General features: G+C 48.5%; 1 protein-coding gene across 4 annotated transcripts in view; it reads right to left on the reverse strand.

Annotated features, from left to right (window-relative positions):
• ZFP90 (ZFP90 zinc finger protein) overlaps positions 1-27,246 on the reverse strand; it is a 93,278-nt gene that overhangs the window by 19,105 nt on the left and 46,927 nt on the right. For 2 of the 4 annotated variants that reach the window (XM_080643612.1, XM_080643609.1), the window contains exons 1-2: positions 1,131-1,413; positions 898-963 (exon numbers count right to left, since the gene is read on the reverse strand). In XM_080643612.1, the coding sequence (XP_080499738.1) occupies positions 898-930 (33 nt within the window). In that variant the 5' untranslated portion in view covers positions 931-963; positions 1,131-1,413. Of the gene's footprint in view, positions 1-897; positions 964-1,130; positions 1,414-6,146; positions 6,435-27,246 lie in introns of those variants that run through there. The other 2 variants (XM_080643610.1, XM_080643611.1) reach the window with 2 other exon arrangements.

Consider the following 27,246-nt stretch of genomic DNA (forward strand, 5'->3'; position numbering starts at 1 on the left):
GGAGGTCATGGATGGATTCCTGGATAGGGCACATACCTGGGTTGCAGGCTCAATCCCCAGTAGGGGGCGTGCAGGAGGCAGCTGATCAATGATTCTCTGTCATCATTGATGTTTTTCTCTCTCTCCCTCTCCCTTCCTCTCCGAACTAAAAAAATATATCTGGATTGATCTTGTCTCACACACATAACAATTAGAATATGATTTTTCCTTAATTCTAAAGAGAGTGTGGATTAAAATACCATCTGGATCTTGTTATATTTCACTGATACACTCTATGTAAATCCATGGACAACCTCAGAGTTGTGATGCTTCTATAAAATGCCTTCTCCCTCACAAATCAGCTTCATACTAACTACACCGAAGGCTGGACATCTAGGGATGTGCACTATTATATCTTTTAAAGCAGAAAAAGACACGAAAAGCTCTGGGACAAGTCCTCCTTGCATCCCCCCACCTCCACTCCTTGCCCAAGAAAGCCCATCTCCAGCCTCTTCCTCGGCAAATCCAGACCAGCCTTCCTAGGTCAGAAGCTTGGCTCCTCTCTCCTTCACTCACTGACAGTCACTTCCTCCGGTACAGTTTCCTATCCTGTCACCACACACCCCCCCTTCCTTATTGACAAGAGTTCAGGAATTGGCTTGGCACTCAGGATTCTCAACATTGACACCTTCCAACACATCCACTCTTAACTCCTCCCAGAAGACCACACGGCCCTGGTCCCCTCCACCCCCAATACAGTCCCCCTTTACGGAAGCCCGCTCCCCCCAGCTCTGGATACCTCGGGTCTCACAGGGGTGGGAGACTCCGAGGGGGCGATCGAGCCAGGAAACCAAGTCTCCAAAGGAGAACAATGACTGGTCCAAACACTCCCGGGGTAGAAAAGTCCGTGCAGCTCACCTGGGGCGCCTCCGTCGGAGGCCTCGGGGCCATTCTTGCCTCGCCGGCCCGGTTCCCAGACAGAGACTGGGGAGAGAAGAAAGGGCCCACTCACCCCGCGGCACCCACCGACCCCCACCCCGCCCCGTGGTGCCCGCCTCCGCCCCTCAGACACTTCTCCCGGGAGAGGGGTGGAGAGGTGCCTGGGCCCCGCGTGGGCCTGCAGCACCCTCTCCCCCAAATTAAACGCTTACGGAATCGAGGACACCCTCCTCTGGCCACGCCCAGTCCCACCCGTAGGATGGTGGGCGCGGCCCCGCGGACAAGCGCCAAACTCGTGGGAGGTGCCGCTCCGACCCGCACACTCGGAATCACTGCCTCCTGGAGTTTCCGGATTTTGTGACCTCAGGCCCACCCAAGGTTTGGGCCAGCTCCTCTCGCCCCCACTCAGGTTCAGTCCTCTCCAATTCTTCTGTGCGGAGGTGAGGCCCTAAGCCTCCTTTAGCCGCCCCGGGGCTGGACAATGGCCGCAGCGACGGGGCAGAGCCGGAAGTGCGCCTGCGCACGCGGAGTCTCGCTCCCGCAACCCAGGGGTCCGGCGAGCGCGCGGACTACACTTCCCAGAGGCCCACGCGCGCGACCCCTCTGAGGCCCCTGGGGAATAAGCCGCACATCTTTCGGGGCGCCGCGGCGGGGGGTGTGCTGTGAGGGCCTAGCGAGACGGAGCTGGGATTGAATACTGTAATGTCCATTTCTTCCAATAAGTCACAGCGCTCCTCTTGTGCCTGGGCATGTTGGTAGGGCGAGATACAGCAGTATATCGGACAGAAAAGACCCGGCTTTGGGGGAGTGGCTTGCACTCCTGTGGAAGAGGGCAATACGTAAAGCGATCAACAAAATAATTTCAGAGAGAGAAATACTAATTTGTTGTTTCACTTATTTATACATTCATAGGTTGATTCTTGTGTGTGCCTTGACGGGGGATTAGACCTACAATCTGGGCATATCAGGACTACACTCTAACCAACTAAACTACCCAAGTGTGGACTTTGTGATGGGAGCCACTGGATTAGCAGCAACAATTGAATCACTAGTTACGAGGGGAGAAACCAAATGAATCACTTACTACTACGAGGGGAGAAACTTTCCCTGTTGTCCCAGAATTGGTAACCAAGACCGGGCTGAGATTAAATTATTCTGCATTCTAAAGAGAGATAAAACATTTGGGGATAGATACTCCCAGATCTCACAAACAGGGGTTAGGTGCTGAATTTGCCCTGCTACTGTTATTAATCATGGCCCAACACCACCCCTTTACCCCTGTAAAGAGATTAGGATGGGAGAAAGAAAAGGAGGAATTCCTCAGAATAGCAAGGCCTCCACCTAGTGGGGAATGTGTTGTTCTACTGCCCACCTCCAAGATGAATGTAAGAAAGCAAGCTACTCAGACATTGACAGCACCCAGAGATGGGGTGGGTTTATATACTACCCAATGCTTCCCCAAGCAAGGGTAAGGGGAATTAGAGAACAGGCTGAGTGTAAGGAGAGCAGCGGGGGTTTTCATTGTTTGTGTAGTAAGTGGATAAACTGAAAAATAATTGAGCTTTAACCAGCTGGCCCCTGGGGTGGGGATGGGGGCAGCTCCGAACTGTAAGAAGTTTTGGAATTAACTGGGGGAGGTTGAAGTGGAGCCAGATCTCCCAAGTCAGGTATCCGTGGGTTTCCTCTAAGGAACTCAAATGCATTTCTGTTTCCACCAGCGGGGCTAAGCAACTTTAATGGTGCATGAAATTGTTTTTAAATCTCTTAAAATGCATTGGTGAGCTGGAAAATTCATAAGGCACGCACCAAGGCCAAAAATTAAGCAAAAATAAGAACTTTGAGAGGTAGATGAAACTCTGAGAGCTAGTTTTCACCTGGAAATCATTTGCCAAAGAGCTTTGTTGTTCATGGTCCTATAGGCACAGCCATCAGGTGAAACTCAAGTGCCATACACACACATATCAATACAAAGTGGGACTTCAAGACCCTGGCCGGTGTGGCTCAGTTGGTTGGACCATCGTCCCATATACAAAAGGTGGCAGGTTCAATACCTGGTCAGGGCATATATCCAGATTGCGCGTTTGATCCCTGGTCATGAGGAGGCAAGCAATCATTATTTCTATTTCACATTAATGTTTTTTCTCTCTCTCTCCTTTCCTCTCTCTAAAATCAATAAGAAAAAAAATTAAATTGGTACTTCACGGGTGAACACAGGTAAATTGCCTGTTTCAAACCTTGGAACCTGAGAATTTGTTAAGTATAAGCTGGTCCCTATGTGGATTTGCAGCCTGAATTACAGTCCCTAGGTTCTCTAAAAAGCTGCAAACTGAGGATTTATATATTGGTCCTAGCTAACAGTGCTTCCAGGAATCTGGCAGAAGTAAACACACATCCTGCCTGGTGGAACTGGCCTTCAGCCCAGGCTTCCCCAAATATGATACCAAGAAATATGAGCTCAGAGTCTTGAATTACAAAACGCATATAGGAAACAAGGACCCATGAATGACAGACAATAGGAGAAAATAGAATCAGATTCATAACAACCTCTAATATAGGGAGATTGGCAGGGGCCTCCAGGTGCCCGAGTGGTGCCCCCAAACCTCTTCACACGCTGGGTCCTTTGTCCCTGCCTGGGCCTTTGCTTGAAACTGATGGCTACTGACTTGGTGGCATCCAGGACTCCATGCTTGGGGCGTTCTCCGAACCTACCTGCCTTTTCTAGGGATAACATAGCGGCACGGTCCTCGGTTACCATGGCGACCCGCCAGCTGCCTTAACCTCTGTTGCCCCCTAGTGGACACCCAGGACACCTGCAAATCCATCAGTTCCCTTGAGGGGCGTGTGTTCCTCGTGGCAGCTCTGTCCAGAGAGAGGTGATAGCTTGGGAACTGGTCCGCTGTACTGCTAGACCCTGTCCTGAGCCTTGGCTTCAGCAAGTCCGCTCCCCACCTTGCCTCTTTAACCATCTGGCTTCTCTGCCCTGGGGCCAGGCTTCTGTCTTTGTCACCTAGACACAATAGCCCTAACCACCCACCCCTTCCAACCAGGCTTCTGGGGACATAAGGGCTTTTACCCAAGTACTTCCACAGTCCCTTAAAGACTGCAAAATCTGATGTGATGTAAACTAAAATACCCTTCTCTTGGCCATCCCCCCACCCCCCCACCCCCCCCTCCGCCAAGCAGCCCTAGATTCAGACCTCAGCTTCTGGAGTTACTTCTCCATATGGACCTTGTTCAGCCTTAGGATGAGATCCCATAGACAGGACAGCCTGGCCAGAATCCAGGTAGGCATGAATGTGGTGGCGGGGGGGTGGGGGGATCACCAGAGGTGGACATGGCAGCCTTAGGTGGGAGATGGGCAAGCATACAGACAAGCTAACCCTTGGGGGTGGAGATGAGCAGTGACAAGGTTGGTGGCACAGGATGTTTTAGGAGCATGCATGGGGAAGACCCACTACAGCCTGGGCCAGAAAGAATGGCTCCTTGGGGAAAGTGATCTGAATTGAGTTCTAATGATGAATAGGCATCTTTAGTTGGAGTAGAGATTTCAGTGGTGGTGAGCTTTAGGTGGGCTAACAGGTCTTCTCTTCAGAGTTTACCTTCCTTTGGGGTTATTTCTCATCAGTGGTCCTCTGATCCTGCATCTCTTTCTTGCCCCTTTCCTCTTCTAATCCTGTCCCCCTTTCCTGGGCAACCTCCTCCAGCCTCATGATTGTAACCAGCACCCCTTTGCTACATGTGATCCATTGTACCATGTCACATGTAGTCTCTTCTACCTGGACTGCTTTTGACTTGCTTGCTTACCTAGTGAACTCTTATTCATCCTTCAAAACCCAGCTTAATGTTTACTCCTTTCTGCTGCCTTCTCAGAACCACCCTTCCAACCATGCATTTTCATTCCACAAACTTCTATTGAGCACCAAGTGTTAGGTCCAGAATGTGGCCCTACATTGTAACTTTCTATTCACTTGACTGTCTCCCCAGCTGACCAGGATCTCCTGGGGGCAGGGGCAGGTAGGGCTGAGCCATTTGTTTTCTTAATCCTCAGGCTTTAACATTCACTCCCTGGATGAATGGCTGGCTGGATGAATGAATATAAGTACAGCTCCTCACTGTAAAACAACAAACAAGAAACACCCAAGTCAACAGGGCTGGCACTCCCTGGTTTTCATTTCGGTCCCCAAACACTGTCCCAAAAGAACTTGGCCATATGTTATTAAATTAAAGTGAATTAAAATTTGCTTGAAATAACCACATACTCCCCCGCTTCCCTGAGCCTATAATGACCAGGTTACATCTCCTCCAGGCACAGAAGTTTGACATTTCATTGCAAAGTCATTTTCTGCCCATTTTCTTATGTTGCTAAAATATTCTATTTCTCTTCACGTTCCCTTTGTGTTCCCATTACTCATGTTTAGTTAAATTTGTCTGCTGTCATTTAATCATCTGAGATAGGCCTTGCCGGTGTGGACGTTCCTAGGGTACTGCCTGGCCTTCCAGACCATCTGTCTCCTCCTGGGCCACCTGAGAACAGGACCCAGATTCCTCCCCCAGGGCTTCTGGCCTGACCCTCGGACCCTAGGTTTCTCCCCAGTGCAACTCTGACTCAGGTCCTCCCTCCCCCTATACCCACTGCCTTCCTCTCTTCAGCCTTCTCCTCTTCGGGTTCCTGGGGCATGGTTTTCATTCTGCCTCCAGGCCTGGCACTACCTGAAATGCTTTTGGTCACAGTGAGCAAGGGGCCTCATAATTCTTCTCTCAATGGGTTCCCCGATTAAGTCCTTAACAGGAAAAATCACAACAGGGCAGCCAATGTGGGGGTTGTTTGGTGCCTGCTTGGGACACTGCCACATCCATCATGTTTCTTGGTTGGCTGGGACACCTTTCTCCCTCTCACCCACCCACCCAGCCTCATATTGTAGGGGTGGAAACAGTTCTTCTTCCTGAAGAGAGTTGGCAAAGACCAGAAAGGCCCATTTGGCTCTCACATTTAGTTCTACCCCAGTGTGGCTCTCAATAACTGTGTCACTTCGGGATTGCCTTGGGGACTTAGGGCTTGGAACTTGTCAGGACAGGGGCAGTGGGGGGCAGTGGGAGGCAGGATCAGAAAACCCGGAAGGCTTCCATGTATTGGGCTTTTGCACGTGCTGGACTTGTGGGCATATCTGGAGGCTTGGGGTTGTGACTCTCCAGGCCCCAGGGTGATAGTGCAGGATGCTTCTCCTCACCTCAAGCTTGGGGAAAGAGGCTTCTGTAAGACACTCAAAAAGCTCAATGCATGTCCTCTGGAGCTTCAGGGATACAGTGAACTGAGCCGACTCATGCTAGAGAAATCTCAGTGGCAGGAGACAGGAGAGTAGATGGCGTCTCCAGGGAGCTAGGAAAGTAGCCGTGTTGGGACCATGTGCAGAGATCATGAGGGCAAAGGAGGAGCAAATATCTTCATGGATGAGAGGTGGCCACTGACATGAGAGAGCGAGAGTGGGGTCGTCTTCCAGCCTGATCAAGGAAGTCTCCTGGAGGGAGAAAGCCGAAAGTCACTGCCAGGCCAAAGGGTAAATAAAGAAGGGGTCTTGTGGGGATGTAGCTTAAATTTCATCCAGGGGCAACGAAAAAAATTAGCTCCATAGTATATATTTAAAAGACAAAGCAAGACAAAGACAAATTGTTTTATGGTTCTATTCTGTGAGTCATGTTTGTAGGGATACACATAAATTATCTTCATTTTCTCTTTAATGAAATGTACTTCATCCTTATGTCAATTCAAAATATATTCATATTTCTAGAACACGATCATATCTCCAGCCTCCACTCATCTACATTTTCTATGATCTCTAGTTGCATCTAGGTCAAAAAGATCTATTATCTTTATTATTTCCCAAATAGTTTATGGTCTTCAATTATTATGTCACTTAATTTTCACAACAGCCCTAGAAGGGAAAGGCTCAGAAATTGAGGATCAGAAATTAAGAAAGGCCCTGCCGGGTTGCTCAGTGGTTAGAGAGTGTCGGCCCGCACACTGAAGGGTTGAGGGTCCGATTCCCAGTGAAGGGCAGGTACCTCGGTTGCAGGTTCAATCCCCTACCCTGGTCAAGGCACAAGTGGGAGGCAGCCAATCGATGTGTGTCACATTGATGTTCTCCTCTCTCTCTCTCTCCTCCCCCCTCCCTTCCACTCTCTCTAAAAAATCAATGGAAAAAATATTCTCACTCCTCGGGTGAGGTTTAACAATACAAATAAGTAAAATGAAAAGAAATTGAGAAAGGGGCTCAAGGGTACACAGGAATAAATGGCAGAGTCAGGTTTAATGGAAAAAGTCAGGCCTGGGGCTGGGGTGAGGGCATGGGCAACGGTGGTGCCATTAGGGGGAAATGAGGGGCTTCAGCAGCCTTTCCCAAAATCTCCATCCCCACCCCCATTCTTAAGTATTGGCAGCTGTTGTTTAGACAAGTTCCCAAAGGGGTCTTCCGACAAACGCCTGCAGGACAGTAGCCCTGCAGCCGCTCAGGACTTCGACAAAGTGCATGAGGCATTCTGTTCCTTGGATACCTTCACGAAGGGGCGCCTCCTTGGATTATACTGGCTCTTAAACTACTGGGTCCAATGCCTTGACCAGATGAACACAGAACTATGCTGTGTGCGTTCAAGTTTTGCAGGGAGCAGGAACCAAAGGCCCATTTGCAGAGAGGGGATTGCCCAGAGCCAGGAGACTGGTGAGGAGGCCCAGGCCCAGTACCAGGGAGATGCTGCCTGAGACTAGACAGTTCCCAGGAGGCTTGGCAGGCTCTCACATTTAGTTCTACCCCAGGATCTCCTGGGTCCCTGCAGGGAAATGCACACTCTTGTAACCTTGGCTGTTGCTGGTTCTATTCTCACATCAACATGTCTCTCTTTATAAAAAAATAAAAAATATTATTTATTGATTTCAGAGAAGGAAGAGGGAGAGAGAGATTGAAACATCTATGATGAAAGAAATCATTGACCAGCTGCCTCCTGCAGGCCCCACACTGGGGATCAAGCCCACAACCCAGTCATGTGCCCTGACCAGGAATCAAACTTTGACCTCCTGGTTCATAGGTCGATACTCAAACACTGAGCCACGCTGGCTAGGCAACATGTCTCTAAGAAAGAAACAAAATAACTGGATTTCATTAAAAAATTTAGAATTCCATGATTGCACTGGCCCACACCAGATTCTTCCTTTCTTAATGCCACTTACTTATAGGTATTATACTCCCAAGAAGGCCATGGGCCCTTGTTCCTGCCATTTTATTTCCTTAGAATAGATAGAGAAATGAGCAGGCCGGCCTAAAAGCAACTCCTCGTGCAGACATGTGGCTATCACTTGCAATAAGGATAGAATAGCTGAAACCGGTTTGGCTCAGTGGATAGAGCGTCAGCCTGCGGACTGAAGGGTCCCAGGTTCGATTCCGGTCAAGGGCACGTACCTTGGTTGCGGGCACATCCCCAGTAGGAGGTGTGCAGGAGGCAGCTGATCGATGTTTCTCTCTCATCGATGTTTCTAGCTCTCTATCCCTCTCCCTTCCTCTCTGTAAATTATCAATAAAATATATATATATTTTAAAAAAGGATAGAATAAAGGCCCATGGGTTTTTCTTAGCAGCATCTGCCCAGTGGTCAGAGGATGTCTGCCAAGGCCTCAGACACAGCTGACGTGGAACTGGGTCTGAAGGGGCAGGTCTTGTATTACCTTTACTGGGACCTCACAGGTGACTTAACATGAGTCTGGAAGAGGCCACATCAAGGATGTCTAGTGGGTGTTATTTTAAATCAGAAGCTTTTCTTTCAGTTTTTCCAGTGAGAGGGTTTCAACAGGTGTTGAAAGTTGAAGGCAGCAGAGGATGAGCTACAATAAGCAGTGTGTGTCTGGCGTCTAATTTGATTTGACTTGTTTTCCTGGCCATGAGAACTTGGAGCTAGGAATAAAAAGCACAGGCTGTGGAAGTGACAGCTCCCTGCCGAAAGTCTCTGACTCCCTCCAGCCCACAGGTTTACCCTACTCCAGCCACAGAACCCGGTGAAGGGAGGTCGCCAAGGACTCATGTCAGATACACACAGCACGGGAGATGGTTTTTTATGACGTTTGAAAAGCCCCAGCAAAATCTCTTCCCCAAACTTTCCACGATCAGGCAAAGGAGTGATTTATAAAGCATGAGTCCAACTGGGCCAGCTCTCCTGGTCGGCTAAAATTGGCCTGAAAAATAAAGTAATTTGTGGTTGTCAGATCTTAAATTAAATGATTCAAATACTACTGCGGCTGATTAAAGGACTTTATTCAATTTCCTCTTGACCACATGTTCTGTGAAGGCAGGAGAGACACTGTTTCTAGAAAAAAGGCAATATTCAGAGACTGTTGATCTAACCTAATGGATAGTGTTTATTAAATATGGTTGCCCCTCCCTTTCTGATGAAAGGTGAGCCTAAGATGGAGGAAATGACTGTTTGTTTAACTATGAATGTCTCTCACCCTGCCAGCCATCTGGATAGGAGCCTCCACAGTGAACCATGCTGGGTGCCCGAGGAATTTTAAGGACCCTTAAACAACCTCGAGGCAACAAAAATAAAGGTCAACAAATAAAACTCAAGATGAAAAAACAGAAAAAAAGAATCTGGGACTGTAGCAGACAGTCTAATAGTAGTACCTAAATCACCCAGGGCACCAGGGGAAGGGACCGCCTTTTGTACTGGCCACCTTAGTGCCCTTTGTTCTTGGCCCCTGAGGGGACCATGACCCAGAGCAGCCAATCCAGATATATAATGAGCCCTGGCATAAAATAGATGAGCTGGCTGGGGGACGTGAGTGAAGAACTGCAGCAATAGGCAGTTAGCAGCTGGTGCAGACACTGTGAGGAAAGGGAGGGGTCAGGAGATGTTCAGATCAGCAGTATGTTCAGATATGAAGAGGCAGAAATTGTCAGGAAGCAGAGGTAGGAGAAAGGGAAAGGAAACTCAGAGTGAAGGGGGAAAAAAGGGACTGTTGGTTGGTTGGGAGAGAGAAGAGAACAAGTTCGGAGAGAGACTCTGACCCTGGGAGAGAGATGGAGAATTGAGCTGGCCCCTGTCCAGGTGTCTCAGTTTCTGCTCATCCTGAAAACAAATTCACCCCTTCTTTTTCTTTTTTTAAAATATATTTTTATTGATTTCAGAGAGGAAGGAAGAGGGAGAGAGAGATAGAAACATCCACGATGAGACAGAATCATGGTCGGCTGCCTCCTGCAAGTCCCCCACTGGGGATCAAGTCCACAACCCTGGTACGTGCCCTTGACCAGAATTGAACCTGGGACCCTTCAGTTTGCAGGCTGACGCTCTATGCACTGAGCCAAACCGGCCAGGGCTTCACCCCTTCTTAAGGAATCTAAGCAGGACTCAAAAGAGCCCCATTGGACACAGGAATCAACAAAACTTTTCCAGCACTGAACACAAGGAAGTTCACCATATGAAGTACATGCAGGTTGTAAAATGATTCAACTAATTTCAAAGGGATGTGATGAGATCAAAACAGTAGGGAAGGGAATGGCTTTCTGGCCACAGCAAGTAGATGGTAGGCCCTGGGAAAGAACTGGGTTCACCTCCTCCAGGGTGACCTGATAGCCCTCTGGCTTCTGTTTCTGGAGGAAAAGAGGCCATGCAGACCAGTCTGGTCCTCCTACCCCAGGCCAGCAGACAGGGGACTCAGTGAAGGGAAGTTCACTGTGCATTCTAAGTGCCTCAAGAGCTAGTGAAGCAGAGAGACCCAGGATCCCTAGGCCCATCGGTAGGTGCAGATGCACTCATCCAGAATCCCTTCCAGCCCCTGTGCAGGGTTCCTTTTCAGAGTCTGGGGATGGGTTAGGTGAGATGGTCCCTCCTGATAAGCAAACATCCCTTAATGCATTTAACTGGGCTAAATTTTGCTGCTGTCCCAGCCCAGAGGCAGGAATCTTGATCTGTTACTCTAACCCAAATATTAGTGGGGGCTTTCCTTTCCACTTTCTTAGATTATCCCATTCTCTCCTGAAACTCATAGGGAAGTTGTCACATGGGGCTAGTTGCAGGGAAGTGAGTGAATGTCCAGGGCAAAAGCAGGTGTTATCCCCATTTAATGGTTAGCAGGCAAGTCTAAAATACAGGAAAAGAATTGGCTTCAGAGGAGAAACCAAGATGGCGGCATAGGTAAACACCTAAACTGCTGCTTCACACAACAATATCAAAACTACAACTAAACGACAAAACGGACACCATCCAGAACCACAGGAAAGCTGGCTGAGTGGAAATGCTACAACTAGAAGAAAAGAGGAAAGCACATTGAGACTCAGAGGAGCTGCAAAAGGCTGAGGTACGGAGACTCGCACGCAGAGAGGACAGGCGGCTGTGTGCACGGGCGGCTGAGTGCGCGGATGGCTTTCTAAAGCGGGAGGGAGACGGAAGCTTCCGACTGCACTGAACTCCAGTCCCGGGCGAGACTCTGGGAAACCAGACTCATTCGGGGGGAATCTGGACTGTCAGGAAAAGAGAAAGCACACTGAGACTTGGGAGCTGCGGAAGGCAGAGGTCCGGAGGCACGCGCGTGCGCAGAGAGGACTGACTGCTAAATGCACAGGTGGCTGAGTGCGCGGCTGGCTTTCTAAAGCGGGAGGGAGACGGAAGCTCCTGACTGCGCTGAACTCCAGTTCCGGGCAAGTTTCTGGGAACCCCGACTCATTTGGGGAGAAACTGCACTGTCTGGCAGCAGGCGAAACTCGAGGGTGGCTTTCTCTCAGAGGTGCTTGCAGCGATTACCGAGGGACACTGAGACCCAGGGGCCTTATAGGGCAGGGCTGACAGGAAACCAAGGCTGGCTGCTCCGCCCTGAAACTGCACCATCCAAGCTGAGCACAGAGGTTTTTGCAATTTTGCAAGTCTTGTCTCATAAGGGTGTCTCCAGCACAGAAGTTCTCCCAGCATAGACACAGCTGATCCTCACAGCCAATTGGCCTGGAGGTCAATTCCTCCCAGTGATACCAACAACAATCAAGACTTAAGTACAACAAGGCTGAGCACACAGTCCACAAAGGGGTGCACCAAGAGTGTCCACCTCAGGTAACTGGGGAGGCTGAGCCACTGTGCCCTAGAGGACACCTACCACACAAAGCTACTCTACCAACTCAGGGAAGCAGCGAAAATGCGGAGACAAAGAAACAGGTCACAAATGAAAGAAATGGAGGAAAGCAAATGACTGGATATAGAGTTTAAAACCACAGTTATAAGGTTTTTCAAGAATTTCCTAGAAAAGGCCGATAAATTTAGCGAGACCCTCAAGGATATGAAAAAGAACCAACTAGAAATTAAACATACACTGACTGAAATAAAAAATATTATACAGAGACCTAACAGCAGATTAGAGGACCGCAAGAATCAAGTCAAAGAGTTGAAATACAAAGAAGCAAAAAACACTCAGCCAGAAAAGCAAAAAGAAAAAAGAATCCAAAAATTTGAAGATAGTGTAAGGAGCCTCTGGGACAACCTCAAGTGTACCAACATCTGAATTATGGGGGTGCCAGAAGAAGAGAGAGAGCACGATACTGAAAACCTATTTGAAGAAATAATGACCAAAAACGTCCCCCACCTGGTGAAAGAAATAGACTTCCAAGTCCAGGAAGCGCACAGAACCCCAAACAAAAGGAATCCAAAGAGGACCACACCAAGACACATCATAATTAAAATGCCAAGAGCAAAAGACAAGGAGAGAATATTAAAAGCAGCAAGAGAAAAACAGTTAATTACCTACAAGGGAGCACCCATACGACTGTCAGCGGATTTCTCAACAGAAACTATGCAGGCCAGATGGGAGTGGCAAGAAATATTCAAAGTGATGAATAGCAAGAACCTACAACCAAGACTACTCTACCCAGCAAAGCTATTATTCAGAATGGAAGGTCAGATAAAGAGCTTCACAGATAAGAAAAAGCTAAAGGAGTTCATCACCACCAAACCAGTATTATATGAAATGCTGAAAGGTATTCTTTAAGAAGAGGAAGAAGAAAAAGATAAAGATAAAAATTATGAACAACAAATACATGTCTATCAACAAGTGAATCTAAAAATCAAGTGAATAAAAAATCTGATGAACAGAATAAACTGGTGAATATAATAGAATCAGGGGCATAGAAAGGGAGTGGACTGACAATTCTTGGGGGGAAAGGGGTGTGGGAGGTGCGGGAAGAGACTGGACAAAAAGCGTACATCTATGGATGAGGACTGGGGCGGGGGGGTGGTAAGGGCAGAGGGTGGGGTGGGAACCGGGTGGAGAGGAGCAATGCGGGGGGGGGGGAAAGAGGAACAATTGTAATAATCTGAACAGTAAAGATTTATTAAATTAAAAAAAAAAAGAATTGGCTTCACCTCCTTGAACACCTAGCATGGCCCTGGGCATAGGCGGAGGATCATAGTAGCTAGAGGAGAGCCCACCACCTCTTGTACTGGCCTCAGGGACTTTGCCCTTTGGCTGGAATGCTCTTTCCACAGATGACCATAAGGACCCATCCCACACATAAGCCCTGACTGGGTGGCTCAGTTGGAAGAAGTATTGTCCTGTGCACCAAAATGGTTTCAGGTTTGATTCCATCAGGGCTCATACCTAGGTTTCAGGTTCGATCCCCAGTGTACATATGGGAGGCAAACGATTGATGTTTCTCTTTCTCTCATTCTCTCTCTCTCCCTCCCTCCCTCTCTCTTTAAAATCAATGAAAATATATGCTTGGGTGAGGATTAACAAAACCCCACTTGGTTTTATTTTACTATTTTTTTCTTTTTATTTATTGATTTTAGAGAGAGGGAGGGAGACACAAAGAGAAACATTGATCTGCTGCTCCACTCGTACATGCATTCACTGGTTGCTTCTGCATGAGCCCAGACCAAGGATTGAACCTACAACCCTGGCACATCAGGATGATGCTCGAACCAACTGAGATACACAGCCAGGGCTCCCTCTTTCTTTAGGTCCCTGCTGAAAGCACTTTACTACCCGTCATAGAATACGGTTATATGTTTATTGTCTGTCTCTCTCCACTGGAATGTAAGTTTCCTGTTTTATGTGTTTTGATAGCCATTCCCATGAACCTAGAATAGGACCTGGCTCACAGTATGCATTTGATAAATACTTGTGGAGTAAATTATTGAATTAATTATTTTAATATACACTTTGGTTTTTAGTCAGAGTGTTCATTTTCCATATGCTGAGAATAAGTCTAGTGTAGTGAGTCAGGCCATTCCCCTGCCATTATTGTACAGGCTTAAGAAAGTCACTTAGCCTCCTGTGCCTCAATTTACTCATCAGTAGTGTGGGAATACTAATAGCATTGTCAAGAGATTTTAAAGTTGATAGGCTTGCAACAGATCCTGCCCATGTAAACATCAGCTTAACGTTTTACTGGGATTTGTGTTTCATTTCAACCTGTCCTTTGTCCATTTTCATGGGGATTATTTTTCTAAATTTTGCTGCTGATGGGCAGGAAGTTTGTTGGCCAGAGCCCTTGTGCTGCGCGACCGTAGCCCGCACAGCCTCCAGGGGGCGCCCAGGGACCACGCTTCCCGGAAGAGGCGGACCTTGGTATCCAGATAGAGAACTCCAGCCAGAACCTGAACTGGGTCCACTTGGGTTGTCCCCTTCGTCCCGGATCCTCTCCCCATTCTCCCACCCAAGGATGATGAGGGGTCCGGCAGGTGGTTAGACGCGTCATCTGAGGACCACAGCCTCCCGGTTAGGTCCCCGCTTCATCCCACCTCGAGCTTCCAAACCAATATTGGATGGTGTTGTCGCCCAGGGAGACCCTGCGGAAGAGAGCGAGGCTCTCACCCAAGGGTCTTGGAGGTCGCCCCCTGCTGGCTGCCCACAATTGGGAGAGGAGGCGGGGGAGGGAGGGACAAAGTTCCAATTATTTTATTAGGAATAACTTTGCACATTAATGTCTTCATCAGTATTTAACTGTGACCCTAGGAACTGGCGACTAGGGCGGAACCCCAAGTGGGGTAGAAGGAGAGGAAGGCTGCAGGGTGGGGATTCCTAGTGGCCTGCTGGCTAGACCTGTGGTAAGCAGTTAGATAGACATAAGCAGAGCAAGGTGGATGGGCCTCGTGCGGTGCCTTGCCTAGCAACGCGCAAAACCGGGAAAACAAGGATCGCAGCCCCAGAGTAACCTTTCCTCTCCTAGCATGTTGCTAGTCATGCGTTCCAATAAAGGGGACAGAAAATAGCCCTTAAGCATTAATCCCCCAGGACAGTGAGGTTCTGACCCGCATCAAATACATCTAGGCCCCAGTGGTGTTTCAGTTCCAGGCCCAGAAAAGCAGAAAACCAGACAAGCCTGACCTCAGGACCAGCTGCATTAACTAATGACCCACTGACGTGGCTCCTACCAATCAGCGGAGACCTAGACCCTGAAAGGGCACACCTGGAAAGGTGATGAATAATCTATTGAGATCCTCCCCTGGGACCTCCCCTAAAATCTCCACCCTTAAAAAGCCCTTAGGCTAGAGGACCCAGCGTGGTCTCCCTTTGGGGCCTGCACCATTCCAGATCCACCCCTCCCCCCCATTACCTTTACCCTTCTCTCTCCTAAGCTCTAAGGACCTTTCTTCTGCCTCTCTAACTTGTTTCCTGACCCCATTTCTAAATAATCTTTTTCTTATAGTTTGAATCTTGGCTCTGAATTCTTTCCTTGCCAGAACTCAAGCACCAAGGTTGCAGAACCAAAGTCCGGTCTGACTCCACCTGGTGCTATTTTTACCACCACCAAGGTAAGATCACCAGGCAGCAGCTCCCCACCCCAAAGTAGAGTTACTAGGCAGGGGCCATAGGTGACAGCACCCGGGGTGAGGGATGGAGATGATGGAGTTCAGGGGCCTGAGAGGGAGGCAGAGAGATGGATACAGGGTCCCAACCAGAAACGAAGGGGCACAAAATCCTTGGATCTGTGGGCCAGAAGCCTCCACGGGGCAGAGGGTGAGAAGATACAGGGTGCTCAGTTCTGACTGGGGTGTTACCTTAGTAGCCAAGACTACAGCGTTAGGTCTGGACATGGCAGGAAGTGGCAGGAACATTATGGAAGCTTGTGACCTGGATGGTGGGATGGGTCATTCACACCCGGCAAGAGTTACCCAAGATGAAGACAGGACTTTGAGGTGAGAAAGGGTAAGCCAGGGCCCAGAGAAAGGGCTGGGAAAGAGAGAACAGCATGTAGGATCTTCAGAGGCTGGGGGGCAGGGTAGAGGGGGTGTTTAAGGGCACAGGAGCCATGGTCTACAGGGGCATTGGAGGGGGCTCTGGAGAATGAGCAGCAACCCCAGGGGCTGTAGGGAAGCTGTGGCAGGAGGAGACAGATTCAAAGCAAGAGATGGAAGGAGAGGCTGAGTACGTGTCTATGGAAGATGGCTCCTGTTTTAACAGGTAGGAGGACTGCAGGTGGGGAAGGGGGTTTATGAGACTTCAGAGGATGGAAGGACAGGATGGAGTGACCAAGGGTATGAGGGTGGGAGGCTGGACAGGCTCCAAGGCATCACATGGGCCTCTGGACAGAACCAGAGTAGCAGAGACCTCACTTGGCTGCTGCTTCCAAGGACCCATCTTCTATTAACAATGCCCTGCCCTAACCGGTTTGGCTCAGTGGATAGAGTGTCGGCCTGTAGACTGAAAGGTCCCAGGTTCGATTCCGGTCAAGGGCATGTACCTTGGTTGCAGGCACATCCCCAGTAGGGAGTGTGCAGAAGGCAGCTGATCGATGTTTCTCTCTCATTGATGTTTCTAACTCTCTATCCCTCTCCCTTCCTCTCTGTAAAAAATCAATAAAATAAATAAAAAAGAAAATGCCCTGAACCATGACAGGTCCTTAGAGAGAGCGAGTCAGGGCTCTCAGTGCATGTGAAGGAGCCCCACATGTGAGAACGCTGTTGGAAGCATTAAGTGCTTTAAAAGGCCCACTGCTTGGCATGTCGGCCCCATTAGAGGGAACGTTTTATCACAATGGAGGCATGAGTAGGTTGTTTGATGGTAATTGCTTTCTTAACCCATAGAGAAAATGCATCACAAACCTACCACAATTAAGTAAAGTGGTCACATTCCACTTTTTTGATTTAGAGCTATTTAGAAGTATTAGCTACTGACTTGGCTTCCAGGGTTATTTTTTTCTTTCATACTGAAACTTATTTTCTTTTGAATCCCATAAAATATTCTAAGTGCTCCAGGAGGGAGGAATGAAAAGATGTTTCCATTTCCAGCTCTGCAGCCAACCATCACACTCAAATAATACCCTCAATGTGTAACCTAGGAGCTTAATATCCTCACATATTCATAATTATGCAGAAATAGCCCCAAAGAAATGTTCAGTTTATTCATAGCTGGATAATTATTGGCATTCAACTTTCACAACCTCAGAGCTGCTTCTCAAAGTTCAGTGGCGTCCCTGAGCCACTCAAGGCATGCCGGGTATGTGGAATCTGTGGGCAGATCCCTAAGGGGCAAAGAGATGGCCTGCAGAGCGCTCAGCTCTCCCTAGCACACTGCAGCCCCCTTCCACTGGGCGGGACTTCCCCTTCCCCCGAGCATGAAAAGTCCAGACGTGACATGCAGATGGCACTCCACTGGTCATGGAGAAAAGCCGGTATGTTGTACAAACACACACACAAAAGGAGGACTCCGTTATTCCCTGTAAATCCTCTAGTCATCCATGGATGAAGTCCGAAGTCCAGGAGTAGTCTCAGATGCTCCCTGTGAAAGGGTGCTGTGCTCAGATAGGCATGCAAAGCGCTGCAGCTTCTCCCTCTATGCCTCTTTGGACAGGCACAATGCATACCCTCCATTAATACATTTCCCCTTCCTGTTGGCTCTCCTGCTTGTTCCCTTTGCTCCATGCACATTTCCAGAAAAATATCATGAAAACTATTCCCTGAATAATTACCCACCTCCTCTTCACCCACCTACATACATCTTTCCTGCTTTGAAGTGTCAGCTACTCTGATTTCTTTAAGTGGACCTCACTCTGCATTTACCAGTCAGGTGGAGTTAAATTAAGGGACCTGCCAGTCGAGGCTGGCGGCAAGGGATCTGGCCACCAGCCCTTACTTCACCCGGCCTCCTGCCCCCTAGGCTCCCCTGTCCACATTGTGGTCACCTTCCCACTTCTCCTGGGCTGGGAGTACGAGGCTGTATGGGTCACCTTGTCCTTCTTCCCCTGAATCCAGACTGCCTCAGCCTAGACCTTGCAACTTGATTTGAAATCCTCTTTAGTGAGATCAGCTAGTATGGTCTCAGCTGCAGGTTACAGAAAACCCAACCCAAACTAGCACAAATGATAAAGGCATTGGATTGGCTCATGTGACCTCAGAGTCCAGAGGTGACTGAGGCTCCAGCCGAGGTTCAGGCAGGGCACTGGCTTGATGACTCTGGAATTTTCTCAGTCCTGCCTGCCTCTGGCTATGGGCTTCATCCCCAGCATGGCCACATCCAAGGCCACAAAGGGGTTAAAACTATTCCAAACCCATGTGCACACTCTGACTGTCCAGAAGAGTCAGTGGGTCTTTCAGGAAAACATTTCCCTAGGGATTCATCAAAAGTCCCTCTGGTCTGATTGACCCAGACTGGGTCTGATGTCCACCCCTTAGCCAATCGCTGTGGCCAGGTGGATGGGACATGCTGATTGGCTTCATTGCAGTTTGGGGAGGGTGGGAAGTCCACAGGCTACATAAGGAAAGGGTGGGCATCCAGATAAAATGTGGACTACAGCACCAAGGGAAGAGGGAATGGGTGCTAGGAGGCACACAATAGCAAATGTCCACTTCTCTGGGTAACTTGAATTCAAGCCCTTCCCCTTCTCTCTTACAAGTAAAAATCAACCTTTTACTCTGTGCATCTCAATACAAAGCTTTCCAAGCAGGGGCCTTGCCTGTCTTGTGTCTCCAGCGCCTGGAACACTGGCTAGCCAACCAGGTGCTCCATCAGTATGAATGGAAGGAAGGGATCAAAGGGAGGGAGAAACAGGAAAGCCGACTTCCCATTTGCTGGGGTGGGGCAGGTGGCTCCGGGGCTCTTGGTGAGTTGACAGACTGAGGCAGCCTTGTGATCAATAGAGCTTGCGGGCTAGGCCCGGGTGACACACGCCCTCCTCCACAGGACGCACTTCTGAGATGGCCAGGAGGAGGGGAAGCTTTTACCGACGGAACTGTGTGTGCCTGTCATGTACAGTATTCCACTACCCCAGCTGCAGGGACAATTCAGTGAAATTCTGGAAGCATTTGTGGAACACTACCTATGCCAGGCCCAGCAGAGCCGACAAAGAGTGGACAAGGCACAGCTAGTCCGTACCCTGTGTGGTGTGCATCCTGATGGATATAGGTCACAAGGAAGTCAGGACGAACACAGTGGGGTCTCCATCCCCAGAGGTGGAGGAGCCCCCTCATGCACACCCTGCATCACTTCAGGCCTCTCTCAGCAGGCAGGACGAGTCCCTAAGTACCTTCACATAGCTAGCAGGTGGTCTGGACACTTTCCTTTTATAAACATACAATTGGTGACAAATCATTTCAGACCTGCCTGTTTTCACCTTAGATGTGAAGGCTTAGAGGGAAGAGTACCTCCCCAATTTTCCTTATGAAGAAGTTGGTGCCTTGGACACAATGTTCAGTTCTCTTGAGAACTCTTCTTAGTAAGAGGAATAAAATTTTTCTTCAGTAAAATAATCTGTTGCTCCAATTTGAAAGTTGCTTTAATCTCTATGGACAATTATGAAGTGGATGTGTGTTAATGTCAAGGGCAATGTATAGACCAGTGGACACCCAGGTCAGGTGTTGGGGCAGCAAGGAGAGATCTTGCAGCCTCCTAAAGTCAGCTCCCATTTCCCCAGAAACAGAAAGAGGAATTAAATGAATAAGAGCCACACAGCCCCATGTAAAATATAAGACACAAATGGGGACTTCATTAATAATCTCATGTGGTGTGGAATGTCTTAGTTGACAAATTTTTCAGTGTGTCTGACATTTTTGTTGAAACTACTTAGCATCCCTTCCCAGATGACTCATCCAGTAAGACCCCTTGAATCCTCTGAGTCTGGAAACAGCTGGGTCACCTGAAGAGGGGCACTGTTGGGGTCAGGACCCCCGGTCTTTAGTGGGAGTTTGTGTCAGTGACTCCTATAGGGCATTGCTTCTCCCTCCAAAGCTACTTTGATTCAATCACAGGCTGAAATGTAGTAATTCACTTTGTAAATGTTTCTTGGGAACCTACTGTGTTTCAAGTTCTGTTCTAGGTGTGGGGTCTGAAACACTGGGTAGCTTCATTCTCGGGACAGTCACACTGACAAGGGTCTCCATGTTCTCTCCCATTTGTCTCAGCCCACTAATGAGGAGGTGTCACTGGGAAGAGAAATGTCTGAAATAAGACATGGCCATATTGTGACTCACCAGCAGTATTAGTTTTGTATTGCTGCTGTAACAAATCATTAGTGGCTAAAACAGATTTATTCCCTTATGGTTCTGGAGGTCAGAAGTCCAAAATCAGTTTCACTGGGTTAAAGTCAAGGTGTTGGCAGAGCTGAGTCCTTTTGGATGGTCTGAGGGAAGAGTCCTTGCCTTTTCGGCTTTTGGTGGCCACTTGCATTTCTTGGCTTGTGGCCCCTTCCTCCATCTTCAAAGTACATCATTCCAACCTCTGCTTCTGTCATTACATCACCTTTCCAGCTTCCTTTTTTGACCTTGCCCTCCTCTTCTAAGGACACTGTGATTACATTTAGGACTCCCCCCTCACCCCAATAATTCAGGACTCCCTCCTCACTCCCTGGTCACCCCTAGAGCCACACTCTGGCTTCAGGAAGGGATTCTCTCTTCTTGGGGCCAGGAGATCAGTCCTGACAAGGCTTGTAGCCAGATATCAGGTTTTCTAAAAGTCATCTGTCTCAGAAATAGCTTGCCTTCAGGCACTGCTGTGTCCTTCACTGTGGTCAGCCCTGTTGATGTTGCCATCAACCCCTCCCAGCCAATAGCAGTTGTCCAGTGGGGGCCCTATGATCGCCTTCCTGCTCCTTCCTGCCTCAATGTGTGCCCTTGGTTCCCACACTGGATCACCCAGACATCTCCACATAGGGTGTTGCACAGTCCTGCTTGGCCTGGGACTGAGGAGTTTCCTGGGATGCAGGACCTTCAATGTTAAAACAGGATCAACCAAACTGCCATGGTTGATCACACTATCTTCACACATCAGAATCCAGAGGCTTCTCAATCCAGAAGCCTCTCTCTCCTCCAGTATAAAGGCTAGCTTCGTTTCTGGCCCCAAGATTAATTTCCAGGATAGTTACCTAAGGGAACTATTGTTTCAGGGGCAACTGCCCCTTACCCCCTAACTAGAAAGTCATGAAATAATCTGAGAGGGGTCCATGTCCCAAAGTTTGGGGAGCTCTGTCCTGGGCATTATCCCCTTGTTAGAGCTTCCTTGACAACCAAGCCTGCTGCAGGCAATTCAATAAGATATGTACAGAGGCCCTAAACAGTGACGTGCCTGACAATGACGAGGTAAACATATTGACTATTGTGCATCTTCTGTGTTTCCACTGCTAGGGTACACAGGCAGGTGGATACCCTAGGACTTACGTCCTTAAGGACTTGCACATCCCAAAATCTGGGGGTCCCAGTTATTTCCTACTGGGACATATGGCTTGACTTGAAATCTGAATGTTGAGGTGGGATCTATAAAGAGGTTAAAACTAGATTTTACCTACCCCTTTACATCTCTTCAAGGAAAAGGCTTTCCTGGAAACAATCTCCACTTCCTGATGGCACACTCCTTCCTGGGGTCAACTCCTAACCTCATGAAAACACAAGGACATCAGTAATCTTGTAATCACCCCCCCGCCCCATGAGCCAAATAAGCACTAGCTGTAGGTAAAACGTCGCCATCGAGGTGAGAATGAAATTTCCAATCCACATTTCTTCCTGGGCAGACTGTGTTGCTAGAACACATGTGGGCTTTGCTCATTGACATGTAAAGTGGGCAAATACATAGCTGGTGCCATCTACCTGCCAGGCAGCCTCACCAGGTATTGGGAGGGTGTCCCTAAAGAAATCTCACGAGCTTTATGGGAAGAATCCCCGGTGACTCTCAAGTTCATCTCCCTTGTTTGATGAGGTGAACAAACTGAGGCCCAAGAAGGCTGGAGGGTTGCCCAGGAAGCCATTAGGGCAGGATCGGGGACTGAGTGGTAAACCGAGTCTCGGTTCCTGATCCCTAGGGCAACATTCCTTTCAGATCGATTAATTAGGGAAAAGACCAGTAGTGTCAGGTAACAGTGATGGAACCTGGATGAACTGCCTGCACTTGGCTAATTGCTTCCTGGGCATTATGTCATTTACGAGGGGAACCAACTGTCCTTGTTCATCAACTACCGAGGGGCTAAGCAGGAAAGTACCAAACAGGGATAAATTGGTCACTCTACATTTAAAACCTTCACAAAACCTTATGAAGAAGCCACTATTGCTGCTTTCATCTTAAGGATAAGCACAACAGAGGTGTAGAGATGTTGCATGATTTAAGGTCTCAGAATCAGTAAATAGTAGAATCAGCATTGGAACTCAGGAAACTCAAATCCAGACCCCACCAGCTTAACCCTCAACTTATAAATGACACCTTTCCTAAAAGAGAGGAATCTGCCAAAACCGGTTTGGCTCAGTGGATAGAGCGTCAGCCTGCGGACTGAAGGGTCCCAGGTTCGATTCCGGTCAAGGGCATGTAACTTGGTTGCGGGCACATCCCCAGTAGGAGGTGTGCAAGAGGCAGCTGATCGATGTTTCTCTCTCATCGATGTTTCTGACTATCTATCCCTCTCCCTTCCTCTCTGTAAAAAATCAATAAGATATATTAAAAAAAAAAAAAAGAGAGAGGAATCTGGTGAAATCTGGCTTGTAGATATATGTATTTGGGTGATTTTTTTCCTAGAAAATGAGTTTAAAGGCACTCATCCGATTTCTAAAGGGGCCCAGGACCCCATAGAGGCTGAAGAGAAGGTCTGGGGATGGCAGAACAAAAGCTTCCACTCTGAGCTCACTTCCCTTTTACTCTGAAGATACAAGTGTTCATCTGTAAGGCTGGGCACAATCAGAAAAACATACAAGGGTGGGGGCTGTGCAATGCTGGACCGGGTCCTGCGGCATTGTGAAATTGCCTTCCCTAGAAGTATTTGCAAAGGGGAGGGTCCCTCGTTTAGCTGCCATGACTCAATCCTGACCTCCACGAGGCTCTGGGGATGTGACCCCTTGAGGACCTCAATTTGGGGAGGCAGGAAGAAGCTTCTAAGCTTTACCAGCTCAGCAAGGCCACTTCCCCTCCTGCCTGCTTTGGTCAGCAACCACAGGGAGCTTTGGGATTCTTCTGGAAGGGCTTTTCTAAAATGCACCAGACAAGGGTATATTGACTGGGTGGGTGATTACAATTTGAAGTACTGTGCTACTTGTTTTATGTGAAAAGAACTCATTCATTTCTGACCATAACCTTACGAGGTAGATACTATTTTAGATCCCCTTTTACAGGATAAACTGAGGTTTAAAGCTGCTAATGGACTTCCTGATGTCACCCAGCTGGTAAGGACTGGCTCTGGGTTTTGAATCTAGGCAGTTTGACGCCAACCATCCCTCTTTCAAACAGTTGGCTGCTTGCTTCTTCAGCCATTATGGTCTCCTGGTGGACTATTCCTGTTCCTCCAGTCAGATTGCAAGGGACACTCTTGTCAGATCTCAAGGTCTCTCCCCCAGCTTGGTGCTTACCCAGGCTACAGGGCCACTCTGGGAGCACTAGGGCCATCAGCATGGTGACAGGGATTAGCACCCCTGCGGGAAGGGTGGAAAGTGAGATGAGAGAGAGAGAGAGAACAAGGTCTCCCTACTCCCTGCCTGTGTGCCCCCCCCAAGGATGAACCTACAGAAGCCAAGACTGAGGGGCCCACAGCTCCTCAGCCCTGTAGGGAAGCAGAAGGTCTTCACCTGCACAACTAGAAGGAAAGCTCGGGCCCTGGGAAGGAAGGGCTCTCTGCACAACCAGGTGCATTCCAGTCCTTCCTCCCACTTTGGCCGGGGTCAAGGGGAGTTGCCATTCCACACAGCATCCAGATAAATATCCTGTAAGCTAATGGCTCTTCCCCAGGGCCCAAATAACCCCCTGAGATCTGGCTTGCATATCCATGGCTACCATGTAGAGTTGTAAAGTTTGCTAGCTGCACAAGGTTGCAAAGCCAAAGGGACTCACGTGGCTGCGGTCCGGCTCTGCTCTGCTCACCAAACCATGTGCCCTGGTAGGAGGCCTGAAGGAAAGGATACCCTCCTGCCATTTTCACAAAGGCACCATATGGGCAGATGAAAACCTTGTGTTTATCTAGCTGCCTCCTGGATAGCTCCATTTGGTATCTGACAGGCATCTCAAATGTTGCATGACCAATACTGAACCCTTGATTTCTGGCCCCCTCAACCTACTTATCCCAGTCTGCCCCTTCTCAGTGATTGGCACCTCCACTCATCCAGTTACTCAAGCCCAAAATTGGACTCTTCTTCTTTCATTGCCGTTCACATCCAAACTGGCAGCAAATCCATCAGCACCACGTTCAATCCAGCCAACCCCCTGTCCTCTGCGGAAGAAAAGGGGGCCACATACTAAACCAGAAAATCTCAGGGGAGGCCTGGATGGTGGCATAACAAACTCAGAGACCTACAGTAACCACATAGGATGGTCTGAAATTAAAACTTCTTACCCCAAAGTGAGTCATGGCGGGTAGTCATTTCCTAGGCCAGTATCTTCCTTGACAAAGGTCATTCTTTACCTGAATTAAGCCTGTCTCTTGTCTTTTTGCATCTAAGATAACGTACCTTTGGAATGTCTGAGTAGAGAGCAAGACCACAGAACCCCTCATTATTATCTTGTTCCCCCACATATCATCTCTATGTGCTATAAATGTTAATTGTTAACTATCCTATACCCACCAATGTAAAAGAAATATTTGTCTCTTCATTTTCCTCTTTATCCAATCCCAGAGATTTCCCCACTTTGCTTTCTCCCACCTTCCTAATCACCAATAAATTTCATGTAACCCTTTTTATGCCCCCTCCTTTGATTGTCATGTATAAAATAAGGCACAAAACTGCTGTTCTCTGGAACATTTTCTCAATCTGTTGAGATTTTGCTTTCCAGCAATTGTTGTCAGTTTGGCTCAAATAAACTCATAAAAATCCTTACAGGTTTCCCCCTGGCTGGTGTGGCTCAGTTGGTTGGTCCCATGCACCGAAAGGTTGATGATTTGATTCCGGGTCAGGGCACATGATTGGGTTGTGGGCTCGATCCCTGGTAGGGGATGTGTAGGAAGCAGCCGATTGATGTTTTGCTTTCACATTTATGTTTCTTTTTTTCTCTCCCTCTCTCTCTCAAAATCAATTTTTAAAAATCTTAAAAAAATTTTTATAGGTTTGGATGTTTCTTACGCTGACACCTCCATAATTCCTGTTCTAGGAAAAACCACCATCATCTTTTGCCTGGATCATTGCAGTAGACACTTATCATGTTATTTCCCTGCTTCAAACCCTCCAGTGGGTTCCACATTCTTAGAATGCTAACATCCAAACTTCTCTCAGTGGCTTATAGATGCCTACCGAGTGTGGGCTTCATACTCACCCCCAAACTCCTGACAGAGGGAGCTGGCCTGGGGTCATCATAAAGGGATCCTGCCCAACAGAGCTTGCTCCCAGGTAAAGGGGCAATAACAGAAAGAGGCTGAAGTGGGTCACAAGCAGCCACCTGAGGAGATGAACCCCATGCAAGGAAACTGCATTTGGAAGTTCTTAGTGGAGAGGAGAGGAGGATCTCTAAGGAAACCATGAAAGAATCCAGTTTGGAAAGATCCATACATCTGCCATGTAGAAGGCCAGGGTGTCAGGCACCAGTTCTACTGTCAAGAAAGCCCTTCTTGGGCCTCATGCTTCTCTCTCCATGTGGTTCCTCAACCCTAGTCCATCCCCAAAGAGATGGACAACATAGTGGGTAGCAAATGGAGAATGAGCTGGAGCAAGAGAAAAAAGACACCACAACCTCCTGTCCCATTGCAGGCTTCATGTTGAGATAGGGCAGGGTTTTAATAGGATAGATATTTGATTATGTGATAGTGGCTGAAAAAGATTTGGAGCCTGCCTTAGAGTTTTTCTAATAGGTGGAGGTGAGAGTAAGAGGGTGAAGGGGTTTGCAGAGGCCAAATCCAGCTCATTCTATAAACTGCATACATGAAAGTTGGAGATACAAAGTGCAGGGCATGTCCAGGGAACTAGTCACTTCGTGCAGCTCTTGCATAGAATATGCTGGGGCGGTTGTGGACATAGTGATGAGTAGCAGGAAGGGGTAGATAACACTGGTCTAAAGGGTCAGGTCAAGTAATCTGAACTTTACCTTGAGGACAGTGGGGAACCACAGATATAGGCAGGGAGTGCCATGCTCTGACTCATATGAGCTAAAGTTCATCCTGAGTGTGGAGAACTGACTGGAGGGATCAGAAAAGAGGTCTAGAGAGGCCTGAAAAATGGTGGGTAAGATAAGGAGGGAGTGGACTGGTGGGGAATTAAGGAAATGAAACCGGCAGGCCATGCTATATTTGTCCTAGGGTCCCTTGCTACCCGAATGAGTCACTGAGGCCTTGTGGGAGGAGCTGAGCACCTACTGCCAGGCATGCCAGGCCTCAGACTGTGTCTTCCATTTGTTCTCCCACCCAATCCTCAAATGACCCTTGAGGTTGGAATCATCACCCTCACACAGCCAGGGAGAAGACAGGTTCAGAAAAGCCTAGTGACCTGTGAAAGGCCACACATCTGGCTGGTTACACAGCTGGAACTGGAATCCAAGTCTGTCCTGGGGCCAGGGCACTGGGCTACTCAGTTCTGGGTCTGCTGACAGACACACCTGCCAACAGCTGGGGCAGCACCTCATATAGAGGACACCAGGTGTCTCCATGGGTGGCCAAGTACACCCTCACCAGGGCTATGAAGAGGAAAAGTCAAAGTGCCAGAGGGTTACTTAGGTCCTGACCAACATGACAGGGTTTGAGACATAGTACACGCTGACTTGAACCTAAGGGTAAGGGTCATGGGGAAAGTCAAGAGCTTGCCGAGGCCCCTTCCTGAGCAAAGGAAAGTGGGCTAAGAAGTCAGGAGGAGAGGGGTCTTGAATCCTACATATGCCCACACGCTAACCAGGTGGAGCCACAGCAGCTGGTAGCTTGCCCTAGCCTCACTGCCAACTCCAAGGTGGGGATCCTTCATTATCTACCCGTTGGCAGGGGGGAGGGATAT

Source organism: Plecotus auritus (assembly GCF_963455305.1).
Source record: "Plecotus auritus genome assembly, chromosome: 10".
Classification (NCBI taxonomy): Eukaryota; Metazoa; Chordata; class Mammalia; order Chiroptera; family Vespertilionidae; genus Plecotus; species Plecotus auritus.